The sequence below is a fragment of the Marmota flaviventris genome, chromosome 3, assembly GCF_047511675.1.
Source record: "Marmota flaviventris isolate mMarFla1 chromosome 3, mMarFla1.hap1, whole genome shotgun sequence".
In the NCBI taxonomy this organism is placed as follows: Eukaryota; Metazoa; Chordata; class Mammalia; order Rodentia; family Sciuridae; genus Marmota; species Marmota flaviventris.
This window is the reverse complement of record NC_092500.1, coordinates 11,530,738-11,548,587: the sequence shown is the minus strand read 5'-3', so window position 1 is coordinate 11,548,587 and position 17,850 is coordinate 11,530,738. Positions and strand designations below refer to the sequence as shown.

Sequence of the window (17,850 nt, the reverse complement as noted above, 5' to 3'; positions counted from 1 at the left end):
GCACTGGAAGAGTCCGCACTCTGGGAGGGTCCTTGCCCACACCTACCTGAGACTGCAGGGTCTCCATCTCCGTGAGCCTGTTCTCTGCAGCCAGCTGCTTCTCCCGCACCTTCACCAGCTCCTCCTCCTTGGCCATCATCTCCTCCTCCTGCCGGCTCACCTGCAGCAGTGGCTTGACCTAGAAGACAAGGAAGTGAAGTCAGCCTTGGCTGGAAGATGCCCACCTGCCAGCAGTCACAGGCTCGTCCCTCACCTCTGGAACCCAAGCTCACAAGAGTGAGGGGCCACCAGACCCTGCGGGGAGGCGCAAGCGCCTACGACTTCCTGAAAGTCCATTTGGCACTGGTGCCGCAGGCCTCTGGACTGCTGGTCACATGCCAGGGAAACCATCCCTAGCCACACACGAAGATGACCACGGCAGCACTGCTGATGGCAGCGGAATACAGGAATAGGGGGAAGGTCCACGGTTGGAAAAGTAGGTAAAGCACACATCCTCCGGGGAGCAGGAAACGGACTTCTACACGCTGACACTGAGAGATCCTAAACAGAAAGTGTAAAATACAAACTTCCTACGAGTCAAACCTCAGCCACGTAAGAATGCAGGGACTGAGAAAGAGCAGGAACAGACCCGAGACACCTACTGCTGGTCGGGGGTGAAGAGGCCACAGGTGGACCGTTAGCTACCACAAAATACACACTACGAACAAAAGCAGCCTGAACAACAAGCAGACTGTAAAGGGCTGGGGAGGGCCATCGGACGGGAGCAAGGCAGCTAAGTCACCACTGGGCTTCTCAAGAGGGCGCTGACGGGCCCTGGCAACGTGGGCCTTGAGACGTCAGGAGCTGCTCTCTGAGCCCACCTGGCTGTGGCCATCCACACCAGACAAATGCCACGGTCACATGCCGGGCCCCACAGGACAGGACAGGACCACCTGGGCTCATGTTGCAGGCACAGGGCAGCTGAGGGCAAGGCTCACTCTGGGGACAGTGACTGCCACACAGAGGTGGCACTAGGCCTACTTGTCCCTGTGCTGCTGGCAGCCGGGGAGCACGTGGCGGGTGAGGGAAGCCTTTCCAGCACCCACCTTGGTGAAGAGCCGCCACCACTGCCAGTTCCGCAGCTTGAGGTAGGCAGCACAGTTCCTCTGCAGGACCTTCATGGCCGTCAGCTGCTGCTGCCGCTTGGCAAAAGCCCTGTGGGGCAAGGGACATGGTCAGCGCCTTAGGGTCGGGAACAGCAGATACAACCTAGGTCCTGACCCACCAGACCCCAGCCCTCACCAAGGCACTCAGTGTGAAGGCCGCCGGGAACCAGCCACCAACCCCATTCAGTAGGAAGCCTAGCAGGACCCTGATCACAGAGCCCAACGTGCCCAGGAGACTGACACCTGCTGCCACCCTGCTGGCCTCAAAGTCTGAGCATTGGTTGGGTGGGGGAGAATGTTTTGCAAAGCTGGGGTGTCAGGTGTTGGCCAGAAGGCTCGGGGGATAACCAGGACACCATTTGTCCCAACACCACAAACTCATGCTCCACCTCCCAAGGCTGAGCTCACACTAGGATCCAGGTCCTAGAGCAAGGACCCAGGGGCTTGGGGATCAGCGTGCAGCATGGGAGCCCGGCCTCCCTTAGGAATGCTCCTGACTCAAGGAGAGCACAGGGCTCCTTGGGGACGTGCAGCCCCTGGGTATTGTCCTCACAGAGCAGTGGGACAGGCAAATCCAAGCACACAGTCCCCTTCTTGCCACTGGTACCTCTAATAGGAAATTAGATTAGATTAATTTCTAATCCTTGGACTGAAGGAAGGGCAGAAGAGCGAGCCTGTGGGCCTTCCCTGGCAGACTCTGGCTGGCACTGGGTGCCTTGAAGTATGGCTGGCCAAGCACCCCCAGCTGGCCAGCAACAGGAGGCCATGGCAGAGTATGACGTAGGGCAGGCATGTCAGCACTCACTTCCTGGCCAGGTAACCCCTGCAGCAGGCCTGGAAGCCTATGATGACATCAGTGATCTTCAAGTCCCGCTCCTCCTCTAGGTGGGCCAGCACGCCGGCCCGGAAGAACACTTTGCTCTGGCCAATGCGGTACAGATTGCTGTCGAGCTCCAGGGCTTTGATCTGAACAGGAGGAGAGCAGAGTGCTGAGGCCGCGCTACACTGGGCTTTAAGATCAGAGCAGACACGAGCAAGAAAGCAGGAGGTGGTCCCCAAGAGGATGGACGCTACCCGTCCTGGTACCAAACACCAGTCCCCATCACCCAAATGCCGAGAGGCTGCTGCTCAGGGCACCCAGCAGAATCACAACCAGCACGGACGATCCAACATGGCATCAACTGGTGGAAGGGCCGTCATCCAACAGGATGGGCACGAGCATGTGGGGCAGGCACATCAGCAGCCAGAGGCCAGCAGCCAGAGGCCCGTGCTCCGGAGGGACAGCAGCTGGACTCACCATGAGCACACACGCCTGCTTCCCGTCCATGAAGCCCTTGGGGATGGAGTTTGGCGTCAGGATCTCATACCTGAGGAAGGAAAGAGAAGCCTGGTGATTCCACCTCTCGCTTCCATTCTGCAAGGCCCGGCATCATGCGGGATGCTGGGATCACCCGCAGTGGAGCAGACACACAACTCCTCACAGGTTCTCCTAAGCAGGAAGGCACCTGGCAACTCCCACCCTGCCCTTTCCTTTGGCTGAGGGGCACAGGAAGGCTGGGTGCTTTCTGGAAGGTGACTGGAACCTCCCGCTGCACTGTTTCTACCCTCCAGGGGGCGCTGTAGCCCGACCCTGCTCGTTGCCCATTGTCTTGTGTCTGGGACCCCGGGACGGCCATCTTCCCTGGGAAGCTGCAGGACTGTACAAGGAGCCCAGGGCTGCATGGAGGCAGCCACTGACACCCAATAACCATCAGGCAAAAACGACAGTACTCCAACGTCTGCACACCCGGCAAGGAGCCGCGGTGTTCTATGACTTCCATCTTCGTAAAGCTCCTCTGTGCCCATCTGTCTGGCTGACACTAAAAATTTCTTTCATGGTTTCTCTACCCGCAGCAAACAGCACCAGGCCCGCGCAGTGGCGGGGGGCGAACGTCTACAAGATGACTTTCATTCCGCTAAGAAGCAAGGACCTCCCTCACGTGGAAAAGGCGGAACAGGAAGGACGTGGGGGGAGCCAGCCGGACCTCGGCTCCCTGTGTCTGTGCCTGGGGCGGCAACCGGGAGGGGGCTTGGGCCCTGCTCACCTCTGCCGGAACTCCTGGAAGACCACCCTGTTGGGGAAGCCCTGGCGGCAGATGCGGATGCCCTCCAGGACGCCATTGCAGCGCAGCTGGTCCAGCACGAGGTGAGGGTCCAGCTTCCCAGCCTAGAGGGAACAGCCCACATGGGCTCAATTCTGTGCTTAAGAGCCGATGAGAAGGGGAGGCCCTGGACTCGGCAGAGAAGGGCCCGAGGGAGTCCCTGCAGCCCATAGGTTCTGACAGCCACGTATGAAGATCTGCTGAGACAGTGGGCCAACAGGAGAGCAGGCTGCGGACACAGCACCTCCTAGGCCCAGGGCCGGTCCACAGAGGGACACCACTTGGGGGGGCCTGCCTGCTGCTTCGAGAGACAGACAAGGACACCAGAGCCCACACCTCCCGCCGGCCCCACCAGCTGCCAAGCAGCCGCACCTTCTTCTCGTGATTGGGGATGATGCAGCGGACGAAGTTGGGGTTGGTATTCCTCAGCGTGGCCATCAGCTTGGCCAGCTGCTCCTTGTAGAGCTGACCCACGGTGCGGAACATGCCCTTCCGGGTCTTGAAGGCCCCGGGCAGCGCCGTTTCAGACATGCCAGCTACCTGGTCCAAGCCAATGATGCGGTCCACTGCGGAGGCCAAAAAAGCGCATGAGTGTCCGGCCATCCCAGCTAGGGATGGGGCAGAGGGGGTGGGAGGGAGGGAGACAGATGCAGGGACAGAAAAAAGGACAGTATGGAACTGCAGGACCTCGTGCCCAGAGCTGGAGTGTCGAGATCACCCCACGCTGAGCTGACGAGGCCCGAGAGGGAAGCAGCGGGGGGCTGCATTTGCCGCGCCGCCTCTCATGGCTGCAGTGTCCCCAAGGCGACCATCAGGTCCACCTCCCTCACCCTGCCCACTCTGCGAGCTCCTCCTCTCCAAGAGACAGCCAGGTGGACGGTGAGTTCTGGGATAGAATCCCACCAGGCTGGCTCCGGGTAAGGAGGGGTTAACCCGGCCTACAGCGCGCTGCAGCCCCACGGCCCCAGCTGGAAAAAAGAGCTCGGATCTTGAGTTCACCCTGACCTTTACTGAAGAGCGTGAGCTGACCTAGTTGACCTTCACCTAAGAGTCAGGAGGGAGCTCCAAAGTGACCCTGCCCTGTGGGCCAGCTCTGAGGACTGCCCGCCATCACCCTGCAGAGCCCTCAAAAGTAAGGACAGAGCAGCGCTAGGTGGCGTCAGAAACAGCCCCAAAGGCCCACTGTTGGCCACCGGCATTCGCAGGCCTCTTCACACAGCTGCCATCATCCAAACCACCCGAGGAAGCCGCCCTGCGGGAGCGGCAGTGAAGCAAACGCTTCCTCCAAGGTGAGAACCAAAGCGGAAGTCACGTGAGGTCACTTTTAAGCAAGAGCTAATGTGAGGCCTGGAACCTCCGTTGCTGGGCGGATGCCCCAGGACAAAGCCCACGTCCACTATTTTTTGAAGACAGTGAAGAGCACACAGCCAGCAGGAGGCTGGAAGCTGCGAGCCCCATCCCACCAGGAGAGCCACTCACTGTCTACCAAGGCTTCCCGGGGGCGGGTGGCTTGTGAGAGCCACAGGGGAGGTGCCCAGGAAGGTGGATGTGGTCCCACAATAACTGGTCCTTCTACACGTGACCTGTCCCTGGCCCAGACGGCACAGGTCTTGGCCAACTGTTGGACACACACAGAGATGCCGTTTCGGTTTCCAGGCAGAGACACACGGCAGCGCACAGCACCCAGGCCTCATGCCGAGGCCCCAGCAGCCATTCAAGCAGGAAGCCGGGCCCCTAAAGGCGGAGCGCCAGGAGATCCGAGGGCTCAAGCGGTTTCTTTTCTGCATTTAACCTGAAGTTCCCAGATCTCTCAACATAGCCCCTCATTTGATTTTGTACTGTAGGACTGTGGGCGCCAGTCGGGGGTCTGCCCTGAGACAGATGGGGACGGGCACAGGCGGGCAGGAAGAGCCAAGCGGGCGAGGAAGACACAGCAGCGCGTGCACAGCTCCAGAGCAGCACACACACACACCACTCCAGGACGGCCAGTCACCTGATTCTAGGTGGAGGATGGGAAAGCGGTGATAGAAATAGGCTCTCTGAGTGCGCTGCATCTCTGCAACAGAGAGGTTAGAGCAAGACCCGGGCGAGGGAGAGGAGACACCTCAGGAACAACAGAAAAGAGCCGCCTCAAGCAATCAGTCTACCAAGGAGGAGAAGGCGGGAGAGCAAGGTGGGCCGGGACCCGAGCAGCTCGGCTGCCTGGTGCACCTGGAGGGTGCGGGGCGGCCAGCAAGGCCGGAGCAGCCTCTGCCTGAGAGGAAATGGCCCTGGCGCTGGCCTTGGCAGGCTCTCCCTTTTTGTTCAAGGAGACCGTTCTTGTGGGAGCTACCAGACAGACACCATCTGCTTGCGTCAGGGCCCCTTGTTTGGTGGCTGTGCCCATTGCAGAGGTGGGAGGATGACTGGCTACGGCCAGGGGCAGGGTGTGGAGGGCAAAGGGCGTACCATCCTTCCACAGCTCTGAGACGAACTTGTCGGAGGACTGGTGGAGCAGCGTGGCGATGTTGTCATTCAGGGGGTCCATGTTCTTCATGAGCCACTCGTCGGCCTTATAGTCCACCTGCGAGACCAGAGCCCCGTCACGGGCTGCCACGAGGGACAGGAGCTCCCACAACCTCTCCCAGGACAAGGTGAGCCCACGTGGAAAACATGGGAACACGCTCTCGGTGCTTCTGTTCCCAGAAAGGAAGTGGCAAGTGACAAAGGCCATGAGAACTGACACTCTTCTCTGAGGGCTGGACCTCGAACAGATGACGATAAACAGCCACAGCCATGTGGCAGAGCACTGACCCTCCCTTTTTTTTTTTAAACATTAATTTTTTAGAAGTAGTTGTACACAATGCCTTTATTTATTTACTTTTATGTGGTGCTGAGGATCGAACCCAGGGCCTTGCACGTGCTAGGCCTTGCACTCTACCTCTGAGCCACAACCCCAGCCTCTGACCCTCCCTCTTAAGGTGGTATGATCACAAAGAGGAAATCCTGGAGGGACATGTAACAAGCAGGCCCCTCGATGGAGCAGAAGTGCTATGTAGCAGGAAATCCCTGAGCTCCTGCACCGATGTGCACTTGCGCAAGGCGGGTGCACACGGAGGACGCTGAACAGACAGTGTTTGCTTTTTCCTGGGTAGTTTCAGGAGAGTTGCTTTCGCAGCCTTAGAAACCAGACAGGCTCTGCAGGGGAGCCTGGCTGGTGTGGGCCACAAGCTGGAGATTGGGGTGAGGCCTGGGATGGTGTGGATGGCCTGGCAGGAGACTGCCCAGCCCTGTCCGACCTACATGCTCGCCTGCAACTAAGACTTCAAGCGAGGGGCACAGAACCTACTGAGAAGAACCAGCTTTAGGCTCACCTCAGACCTCTGTAGCTTGGCTGAGGAACAAGAGGCTGAGAGATGACCGCCAGCAAGTGCCCAGGGCAGGTCCACCAGGCACGGGCTGTGCAGCCCGGGCAGTGCCAACAGCTCCTGCCACATGGTGGCTCTGAAGTGGGGGCAAGTCCCTGCCCCCTTGCAATAGGACATGCTGGCAATGTCTGGGGACAGATGCTGTCACAGCTAGGGAGGGTGGTACTGCCTGGCCTCCAGTGGGACAAGCCAGGAAGGCTGTTACATGTGGCCCTGTGTGCAGGACAGTCCCCACGATAAGGAATGATCCCGAAGGCACATCCACCCCCAGCACTGAGGCCGGTGAGCAGGCTCACAGGGGACATGGAACCCTAGAAGGCAGGTGGTATCCCATCTTCCAGATGAGGAAACCAAGGCTCGGAGATTAAGTAACTGTCCCAAAGTCACCTGGCTCCCTAGTGACAAAGATCTAATTACAACTGCAGTCACAGCCTAACCTCCTCCACACCTGGAAGACGGCTTAACACAACTGCACAGCTACAGCCGCCGGCCACAGCAGCGAGCCGGGGGACCAGCCACACCATCCAGGAGCCACAGGAAACACCACGCCCCCAAGCTGCCCCTCCTGCTCCCGGAGACATGGGCCCCTCGTGCACCTCACCTTGCCGGCATAGTGGATGATGCAGAAGTCAGCTTTGTCCTTCAGCTGCTTGGGCTTCTGGAACTTGGGGTGGGTGCCCTGCTCCTGCACCACCTTCTCCACGAAGCTCTTGTCGGTGGCTTTGGGGAACCAGCACTCCTCGTCCAGCAGGGCCAGGATGCCAGGGGGACCCGCCTGGAGGGCGTGCAGCACAGGTACAGGTGAGGCACATGTGCGAAGCCACCCCACCCACGAGAGAAGCCAGCACCTGGGATGGCAACCCCAGGACCGCACGAGGCAGCACCACGCTCCACGGGAAAACACAGCACAAGAGGGCATCAGCGTGGGAGCCCCAGGTCAGCTCCCGGCAACAGAACCATCCCCTGGCTCAACCACGACAGACAGACAGACAGACAAGAGTTCTAGTTTGGGCAGGGGAGGAATTCTGGGGTCTCGCTGTGGCCCAGAGACCCCGACCTAACGCTCTGTCACAGCAGCTGTGTACACTGGCCCCTCTGCTAACGAAATCCACTGCGGGTCTGATGAGAAGCAGCCCCTGTGCCAGGCAGGGTCTGCCCAGGTGGCTGCAGCTGGATTCAGCTCCTCACTCTGAGCCCTGTCCCCAGACTACGTCTGCTCAGGTGTATGGTGAGGTGACAGGGTACCCAGCACGTTCCCTGAGTAACAGAGGGCCCAGAGACCTATCAGCCTACGGACACTGAAGCAGATTAGGACATTGCAGACGGGTAGACAAGACATAAAGCCAAGTGGGTTCTTGATAATTAGAAAATTTGATGTCTTAGAAAAGACATCATCGTGTCTAATTAATAAAATACTCCAGTTGTATAAAAACAAAACCCCGCTGTCATTGCTAAAATAGTTCCAGGAGAGCTTTGGCCCCACCCCCAGCTAGTTTAGCAGCGCTTCTAAAACGAAGGCTTTGCTCTGGGTCTTCTGAGCAACGTTTCTGGGAAGCTTGGGCGTCCACGGGAAGAACCTGAACATAGTGTGTTTCTGTTCGGGAGGTAACTCCAACGCAGAAAAGCTCAGGCCTCATTACGGAGCGCACACCCCAAGGCCAGCCACCAAGAAGGGACCCAAACTCCACCTGGCGAGATCTTAAAACATGTCCTGCTTGGGAGTTTGGAAAGGGGAAGGGCTTCTAGCCCCAGCCAGCCAACAGCCAGCGCCTGCCGTAACAGCTCCAGCTCTGAGGATCTGAAGCTGTCTGTGGCACCCGTGCAGCCGGGGACCATGCTCAACACGCGGTCTGCGAGGTTCTACGCAGCACCGAGAGGTCCTGGGGACAGGACCTCACTGCAAACTCAGGGCTGTTTCTTTAAGACAAGGAATGACAGGCAGACCCCGGGGTCTCCTGGAACTGGAGGCAGGACGCTGGGCCCCAGCCACGCGCCTCCAGCTGGCACCGCATCTATGCCCAGGCTTATCCTCCAGGTGGCACCAACACCAAGAGGAAGAGACAGTACCACAGCCAACACAGGGCCAGAGGTGAGGAGTGGGCATCAGAGGGAACAGGACAGGAGCCATGTGCAGAAGAGGCCGGCGCGAGTCTTACTGGCTTATCGATGAGGTCGATGCAGGGCTGCAGGTCGAGGCCGAAGTCGATGAAGTTCCACTCGATGCCCTCGCGCTGGTACTCCTCCTGCTCCAGGATGAACATGGTGTGGTTGAAGAGCTGCTGCAGCTTCTCGTTGGTGTAGTTGATGCACAGCTGCTCGAAGGAGTTCAACTACAGGGAGGAGAGCAGTGTCAGGGGCACAGCCCGCAGGGGGCCAAGAGGAGAGCAGCTGGGCAGACTCCCGGGGCCTCCGCGCAGCCCTCGGAGCCCGGGCCGGGCCCCATGCCACCCAGCAGACTGGTAACGTCTTCTCAGAATGATCTGGTAAACCACACACGGCAGGCTGCCAAGGAGGCGTCAGGGTTAGGATGACTTCAAAAATTGTGCACCTATGAGCAGGAGTTAACCACGGCTTAAAAGCCGAGATCCTGGCGACAGGTGAGCGTGACCTTAGTGCCAGTACAACAACTGGACTCTGATGTGAAAATATCCAACGTCTACTAGTGACAGATCACAAGTCTGAGTTCATGGTTACCCTGAACCCAGTGATGCCAGGTCTGAATTCCTGGTCTGCTGGGGACGTGGCTCAGTGGTAGCGCTTGCCTGATTCATGGGAGGCCCTGGCTTCCGTCCCCAGGGCCACAACAAAGAAAAAAAGTATCTATGTGAGCAACAACAAACCACCCTCTGATCTGATGTAACTGTCCGTTTTCCCTCCTGGAACTCAGAGCCTTCGTGAGCAGGGACAGTGTCTTACCCTGAAGTCCAAGAAATATCGGCTGAAAGACTAAATAAGTCAGAAGCACCTGTCTACAAGAAGTCCCATGCTTCCCAGCGTCTCTGGCCAGACTCCTGTGTAGCCGAGAACATTCCTAACTGGTGTCTCCACGCAGGGAGGGAGGTGGCTGAGTCAGACAGCCGGGGACCACGGAAAGAGCATTCTGAGCCCAGGAGACAGAGGCAGTGCTCACATCAAAGATCTCGAAGCCTGCGATGTCCAGGATCCCGATGAAGGAGGCGCCCTGCCGCTTGGTCTTGTCCAGGGCTTTGTTGATGCGCAGTACCAGCCAGCGAAACATCCGCTCGTAGGTGGCCTTGGCCAGGGCCTCGATGGCAAAGTCGGCCTGGGGGTGACACCCAAGGAACAGTGTCAGATAGTTGGAAAACCCATGTGCCCTCGGCCCCAGTAACTTCACACTGGGAGCCTTCCCCAGGAGACAGCCCTAAAGGGGAAATGGGAAGAACGCTTCATGCAGATGCTCACGGCCACCGAAGTGACCTCCGTGTGCGACCACACAGGTGCAGTAGACGTAGACAAAAGACCTTTTTAAATAAAATGGGAAAATGATAAAATATTTACAGAAGTGATAAAAGATGCCTGAGACGCGCTTCAAAATACGACAGCTGGGCGGAGACAGGTGCGACTAACGGTGACACGGGACTGGCAGTGAGAGGAGAACTACTGAAGGTGCCTCCGGATGGGCACATGGAGGTCTTTCCACTATTCTACCTTGTTCTGTATACATTTGAAAAGCTCAATAAGGAAAAGCCAGTGACGACTGAGTTAAAAGAAAAAAAAAAAGCTATCAGAAAATAGCTGCCCATGAAAATCCCCACCGGGCAGGACGTCGTCACTGCTTTCTCTTCTCTCAACTTCACTGCATTCCTTTTTTTTTTTGATCTTTATTTTCCCCCACATTTATTAATTGGTGTGTCACAGTCTGTGTGGAAGGGGTTTGTCGTGACACGTTCACACGTGCACGTGATACACAATATGACTGACTGTAATTTGGCCAATCTCTCTCCCCCACACTTGACTGCATTTTCTGAGCTGTTGAGGTTTGTCCTAAATGATCAGGGGTGTGCGTGGCTGGTGGTAATGACACACACTGTCCTTGCAAACTATGTTCCCACCCTTTGTATGTGGATCTGCACAGAAGATCCTTTGGAAATAGGGTTAACAGGTGCCACCCTGCAGGTGTCAAGAGATGGGACTGGCACCTCAAGACCCCCACAACCAGTGCCATGACTACAACCAGAAATATCAAGAGAGGAGAACAAGGTCTGGCCTGGGAACAAGGGACCCGGGCTCCCAGGTCAGCAGGCTCATTTGCCTGGCTCAGCACATACGGCAAGGAACAGCTGCCGGCCTGGGGCGCAGCAGCAGCCGGGAGCCACGCTACAGAAACACCCAGGCCTCGATTTCCACGGGGCTAGAAGACGCCTACGACGAACACCCAGGCAGTCTAACGTCGCCTAGGTGCAGAGAACAGCGAGGCCCAGAGGTGGCCAGAGGTGTGAGCACGTCCCTCTGCTTCCCGGGGAGCCACGTGGATTTGCCCTGGGGGAGCTGACGACTGAGGGGACTCTAAGTGCAAGTGCCTCCTGGCTGACTGGGCAGAACAGGCCTCCACAGAGCCACAGTGGACACAGTGGAGTAGGACACCAGCAGGAAGGCAGCCCAAGCTCCCTGGACACGCGCACACACCTGCTCTTTGGTCTGCGCCTTCTGCACGTAGTCTCGGCCCACCTTGATGCGTGGGGTGAGGATGCCTCTGGTGAAATCGGTCACGTTGATCCCCAGGAGGTGGGACACCTTCTGGGCAGCTGGAATTTTCAAAGAGGAGGAGGAGGAGGAGAGGGGTAAAAATTTTAAGTGGACCAAAGAGAATGAATCCCTCTGTTCAAGCTGCAAATGGACAGGAAGAAACTGGAGAGGTAACCAAGCAGTCGGTACCAGGACAACCGAATCTGGGCCCTTCCTCAGCAGGGCCAGGTGCAGACCAGCAGACCTGGTATCTTTCACCCCCATGGAGTCCCGGGACAGTGGGCAGACCAGCCTAGTGCCAAAGGCACAACGGGGCGCAAGGCCCTAGAGGAGTGCCCTGGACAAGTCACATGCCCCATGTGAAATCTAGAGTGCCAGGCACAGTGGCTCATGCCCATCTTCCCAGCTGCTGGGGAGGCTGAGGCCAGAGGATCACAAATTCAAGGCCAGACTGGGCAATGTAGAGAGACCCTGACTCACACTAAAGAGAGCTACAGATGCAGCTCAAAGATAGAGCTCCTGCTCAGCAAGGCCCTGGTTTCCATCTCCTGTCACACACACACACACACACACACACACCAAAAAAAAAATTTTTTTTTTTTTGTTTTCGAAGGCAGAATGACTTCAACGGAGTCGTGTGCAGTCAGCCACGGGAATATGTGAGGCCAGACCAGGTGCAACAACACATGAGGTCACAATCCAGACCCTCGCACTATTTGGCGCTACGGCAAAAGCCATTGCATCAGTAACCAAGAGGAGAGGTCTGGATTCAGCAGGGATGAGGGAGGCCCTGACCCACACGACCAGCTCTTCTAGCTCATTCTGATGGTCACCCAGGGTCACGTTCACTGGAATTTTATGTCTCTACAAAGCACACTCTAGCCACAAATGCAAAACTTCAGAGGGTCTGGGACTCCTAGAAGATGCTTGCTGCTGAGCAACTCCCCAGCTGGGCACCTGCCCCTGACTGCAGGCGAGAGGAGAGGTGCGGTTACCTGTGTTGTCAGGCATGGACGCCTGGTCGGTGTTGCGCTCCTTCTTGAAGACGATGTTGCCAAGCTGCAGTACCCCCGAGATGACCCGCAGCAAGCCTTAGGGTGACAGAGGCAGGTCAGCAATTGACTCAGGCGGGAGGAAGCCCCTCTCCCACTGGGTAGCCACTCCCGCAGAGATCCTGAGCACAAGCCAAGCAGGGACGCCACATTCCGAGGGGCCCCAGGTCTGGTCTAATGGCATGTGGTGGTCCAGCTGCCCTAGAGGGCTCACCACCTCCCTGCCAGTGTGGCCTCTATCCCCTCACAGACCTCAGCTTGGGCGGCCCTAGGCTTAGACAGCATCTGTCCACACTTCCAACATTCCTAAAGCTGAGCAGGGACACACCTGAAGCCCTGGCCCACCACTTTTCTTGAGAAATAAAGTTTTATTGGAACACAGCATTGCCCATGCATTTACATATTATCTGTGGCTGAGCAAAGATGGCTGTGTCAACAAACCCTGTCCCACCGCCCCCCAAAAAACAGAGAGAAATCAGGGTCCTTTCTCCCCACGCCCCATCTGTCCACAGATGCTTATTTGCCTCAAGCCGGCAGAGGACACAGGCCATCCCACACTGCTGTTTGTTCTGAGCTCTGCCCAGGAGAAGAGCCCACACGGGCACAGGCAGCAGGGCTGCAGCAGCGGCCTGTCCCAGGCGATAAGCACATCATTTGCCCCCCTCTGTAAGTGCCTGTGGCGCCACCAGGAATGACCGCCTGAAGCTCTAACCCCACCCACTCAGGGTCCTCCTGCGCCTCTACAGGGCCCTCAGCAGGAAGCTCCCCAAGGCCTGTCGACTCCCCCGAGGCCCTGGACAACACCATGGCCAGCCCCGCCTGCCCCTCCCACCCACAGGAGGCCAGGCCCTACCCATCTGCTCGTCTTCTGGGATGCCCATGATCCTCATGGCCTCCATGGTCTCCTGGAACATGTCCTTGTCCTGCTGCCCAGGGATGGTGACGTGCCCGTTGGACAGGAAGCGGTACTTGTTGTATGGCTCCAACAGAAGGTCAGCTGTGAGGGTTGAGGGCAAGGGCGGGTCAGCGAGGCACTGAAAGCCAAGGCTTCTGCCAACACTGTGACCTCAGACTTGGGAATGGGGAGCAGTCCTCAGCCAGTAAGGCACTGGGAGCTGCAGGGTGGTGGCACTGCCAGCTCTTCAGGGGATGAGACTGGCACACATGAGCCACAGAAGAGTGGCAGGCCCGTTGGTGTGCAGTCGTGCCTGCGACATGCCCACCCTCCACCGCACGCTTAGAAGCCAGACTCGTCCCCAGGATGGACGGGAGGTGGGAGACATTCTCACTCCTCTTCTCCAAGGCACCCCCAGGCTCACCCCCCAGTGGGTGCCACCCACCCCCAGGGCACAACTCACTCTTGAGGTGCTCGCCAGCCCCAGACAGCAGGTAGTAGAAGATATGGAAGGTCCGCTCCTCCTTGGCTTGGCGGATGGCCCGAGATTTCTCCAGAAGGTCTTTGCAGATGTTGAGGAACAACACAGGTTGAGGGAGGCCCGCTACCTGGGTTCCACACTCTAGCTCGTCCAGTAGAGCAGCCTCCGTCCTGGGGAGCCTGGCCTGCCTAAAGGTCCCCTTCAGACAACGACAGGAGGGCAGAATACCCCCTAAGCACAGGTCCTGACACTGGTGCAGGGGAGGCACAAAGGAGTGTCTACCCAGACAGCAGCCACTGGGGGCCACGCTGGGGGATTTTAACAGCTCCCTCCAGATCCACGCAGAACCTTGTCTGGCCAGTGAAACTCCTGAGCTCTGTGCTCATCCTGGTCCTTCCCAACCCCACAGAAGAGGCATCGAGGGGAAATGTTGAAATCAAGGCCAGCTTCTCTGGTGACTGCTAGTTCCCCCCAGACCCCCACTTCTCATTTCAACTAAACCACAAGGATACAGGTCTCAATGTTGGCACCCACGATGTAGCCATTGACATCAAAGTTGATGCGAATGAACTTGCCCTGAGGAAAGACCAAGAGATCAGAGGCTCTGCCCAACCAGGCAGCAAGGAGCCCTGCTCCCACATCAGGAGGCACAGGCTGGAGAGAGAACCAAGGGTCTACGGGTGCCAGGCCAACGCGGCACCCAGGATTTGCAGACACCATGCTGCCCGGAGCTGGACTGGTGCCCAGAACTGGCCAGTCTGTGCCGGCTCCTCTGGGCGGAGGCAGGGAGGCCTGTCACCAGCAGTGCTCCTCTCTGTGCCACCTAGTCTGGGTGCCACCAGGACACTGGCTCTAGCAGGAGACTGAGAGCTATGGGTGACTCCCAGCTCTCTCCCTGGCTCTTCCCAGCTTTAACGGAAGAGGCTGAATCAACTACGTATGGCCATCTGGATAAAGAGGCGAGGGCAGGTCTGTGTGCAGGGGACCCCAAACAGCCCCCTGGGCCAGCAAGCACCAGGTTTGACCTTTCCTCATTTCTGAGGCGAGAGCTCCCAGGAGGAAGGCCACGTGGGCTGAAGCTCTGGGTGGGCTCTCTGCCCCCCAAAGTGCCGCCTGCTACTCACGAATCGTGAGGAGTTGTCGTTCTTCACGGTCTTGGCGTTCCCAAAGGCCTCCAGGATGGGGTTGGCCTGCAGCAGCTGCCGCTCCAGCTCCCCCTGCAAAGGAACCAGAGCCTTGGTGGAGGCCGAGCAGCGGCGGGGACCGCAGGCCGCCCGCCCACAGACGAGCGCAGCAGAGCCAGGTCCGCAGCCCCACATGCCAGGGACAGGCTTCCGGTGGCGCTGGCAGCTGCGGCTCCACCCTTGGCCAGGCTCCCACATCACCCAGGTGCCACATTCCCACCAGGCTGTGGACATCCTGACCCGTCTGAGCTGGCCAGAGGCGTGTGTCTGAGAGCAGCATGTGGACTAAGAAGGGACATGGTGGCACTGTCCTTCTCTGAACGGAGATAGCTGTGTATCTATCACCACCGCCCCCTTGTTTCTAATCTCCAGTTTTCCTTTTCACAGGGTGAAGGACAGCTCATTTCACGTCCACCCTCATTAGCACTTCCCTGTCCCCATCAGCCCCGTCCCTGCCACCTCCACACCACTCCTGCGACAGCAGGTATCTGAGCACAGGTTCAGCAAGGCCCACCCGGGTCTGTACCGCTCATCAAAGTCAATGAACCCTACTGTGGACTGGTGCTGTCGGGAGACAAAAGGCCCCTCGGGTCCCCGCAGCCTCGTGATACCCCGGCAGACTTCAGGGAGGCTCCGCTTCACAATACGGGAAGTCGAGGTTCAGGGGAGGAATGATCTGCCCAAGGGCAGCAGCTACCATCCAGCAAAGCAGGTCAAGTTGGAGTCTTCTACCTCACCATCAGCCACTGTGACAACCTCCACCTGCCCCATCCCACAGCGGGGCTCTGCCCCAGCAGCCCAGATCAACTCTGGAAACAGACATGCTCTGAGCACAGGTTCAGCAAGGCCCACCCGGGTCTGTGCCACTCATCAAGGCCCAGTAATGACCAAGACTCTCACTCCCCAAGACAGCCTGGACCCTCTGAGGGAAAGGCCTCACAGGCCAAGGTGGTGGATAGGTGAGGCGGGGTGGGGGAGTCAGGGCTTTACGGAAACACTTTACGGGAACACTCTCGCTGCCTGGGAGCCGGAGAGGAAAGCTGGCCACAGCAGGGCTCCCGCAAGGCAGGCCACCAGCACACCTGTGGCAAGCTGTCCTCCGCAAGGCACTGAGGACGCCCTGGAGTCTGCCACCGCAGGTCGGTCGCATCCCAGCTGCATGCGGAAAACCACTGGCAGCCCCAGGGCATGGACAGAGCCTCCTCCTCAACAGCCACCCTTGGCCAGGGCACCTCCCAGGCTGGGGAAGCCTTCACTCGAGGGCCACATGGGTAAGGGGTGCCGGGTGCCTAGGAAGGGTCATCAGATCCAGGCTGAGGGGAAGGAGGCTGCCTCACAGAGCAGGCCCCACGTGAGCAGGGAGAGGTAACCAGACACCCGGCTCCACCCAGCCTCAGGCGGGCCTGGAAGGGCCCCTGGGAAGTCGGCTGAGGCAGCCCTCAGAGCCAGATCTGGGTGGGAGCTACTCCCCACCCACCAAAATGTTCCCGTCAAAGCCCAGGCCAGGCCGCCAGGCTGGCGGAGCCACTCCCGTTCCTGCAGACAGACGAGAGCGTGGCCCCGCCAGTCTGCGCCGCCTGCTTGGAGGCAAAGCTGAGGTCTCTGTTCAGAGCCACACACAGCTGCTGTGGAAAGTGGGACCAGGGGCCAACTGGGAGCAGGCCCTCTGGATGCAGTGCAGAGTTGCCCGCTGAACATGGGGATGGCTGCGTTGTGCGTTTCTCTTTATCAACACCTAACTGGGCACAAAAGAGACTGATTTTGGGGGGAAATCTACAATATGAAATGATGAGGTGGGTGGTGGTGGTGCCCGTTCCTAAGTCTGGAAGGCTCTACCAGGTGTTGTTTCTGCCAGGAGGGCTCCAACTAGTGCATTAAAAAATGGGGGCCAGGGCAAGTGTCACGGGCCATAGTACAGAAGTCTACCCAGAGAGACCCTCTACCCAAGCTCAGTTAGATACTATCTGCAAGTTTTGGGTTGGTCAACTGGGTCACTGTAAGTGAGAGAGAGAGAGGGCTCTGTCCCAGAGATGCCAGGACAGGCCCTTGAATACAGGACCAGGCAACCAAGTTCAAGAGTGTTCCGTGTTTCGCATCCCAGCTGCATGCGGAAAACCACAGCGCAGCTTCAGCGTGGAAATCAACCAAACTAGCCAATGGCCTTTTACACTGAGGGCCTGAACAGTGAGTGGACGCCAGAGGCAACCTATATTCAGCCACACCAGGTAGACGCAAACCCAGGGACAGGGTGACCACCACACACCAGATTTTGACAGCTCTGCCCCTACCAGCCCCTCTAATCCCCACACAGGTCGTCTGGCTGGGTGCTCGGGGGCCTGCCCTCCCATCTACAGCTGGAGACCCAGACATAGGGCATGTGGGTCTCTTTTACTGCTCTCTAATTGTGGTCCTGTCTCCCGTCCTCAGTGCAGGGACTCCAGTGTCACCCTGCCGAGAACCAGTCACATACCAGGCATTCAGTAAATAGCTGGGAAATGGATTTTACTGCAAATTCACAGAAGGTAAACCACGGATAGAGAACTCCTAACCCTACACTCTGTTTTTTAAAATAGGCCTCCAAAAAAAGAATGGAAAATGGGGGGTGCAGAAAGAGGAGGAAAAAGAGACTTTATTAGTTTCTAAATATAACTCCTCATGCCCCGTGGAAAAAAGACTCAGAGTCTTGAGAAGTCTGGCACGGGCAAAGTTGCTCCTGGTCCAGTTCTAGAAGTCTGTGCACGAGCACCTTCTGAGGACACACAGTTCTGCACCAGCCACATACCTCCGCGTAGGTAGGAACTCTGCGCGCAGCACAGCACAGTGCCGAGGGCGGCGGCC

At 58.1% G+C, this 17,850-nt stretch overlaps 1 protein-coding gene across 1 annotated transcript in view; it reads right to left on the bottom strand.

Annotated features, from left to right (window-relative positions):
- The window catches only part of Myh9 (myosin heavy chain 9), an 82,864-nt gene that overhangs the window by 15,740 nt on the left and 49,274 nt on the right, over positions 1–17,850 (bottom strand). Inside the window, exons 6-21 of the mRNA XM_027939193.3 lie at positions 14,953–15,045; positions 14,341–14,404; positions 13,811–13,909; positions 13,306–13,449; positions 12,396–12,491; positions 11,341–11,459; positions 9,824–9,976; positions 8,850–9,023; positions 7,295–7,468; positions 5,735–5,849; positions 3,659–3,852; positions 3,230–3,351; positions 2,443–2,512; positions 1,951–2,111; positions 1,086–1,194; positions 47–178 (exon numbers count right to left, since the gene is read on the bottom strand). Coding sequence (XP_027794994.2) covers positions 47–178; positions 1,086–1,194; positions 1,951–2,111; positions 2,443–2,512; positions 3,230–3,351; positions 3,659–3,852; positions 5,735–5,849; positions 7,295–7,468; positions 8,850–9,023; positions 9,824–9,976; positions 11,341–11,459; positions 12,396–12,491; positions 13,306–13,449; positions 13,811–13,909; positions 14,341–14,404; positions 14,953–15,045 — 2,019 coding nt within the window. The remainder of the gene's footprint in view (positions 1–46; positions 179–1,085; positions 1,195–1,950; positions 2,112–2,442; positions 2,513–3,229; positions 3,352–3,658; positions 3,853–5,734; positions 5,850–7,294; positions 7,469–8,849; positions 9,024–9,823; positions 9,977–11,340; positions 11,460–12,395; positions 12,492–13,305; positions 13,450–13,810; positions 13,910–14,340; positions 14,405–14,952; positions 15,046–17,850) is intronic.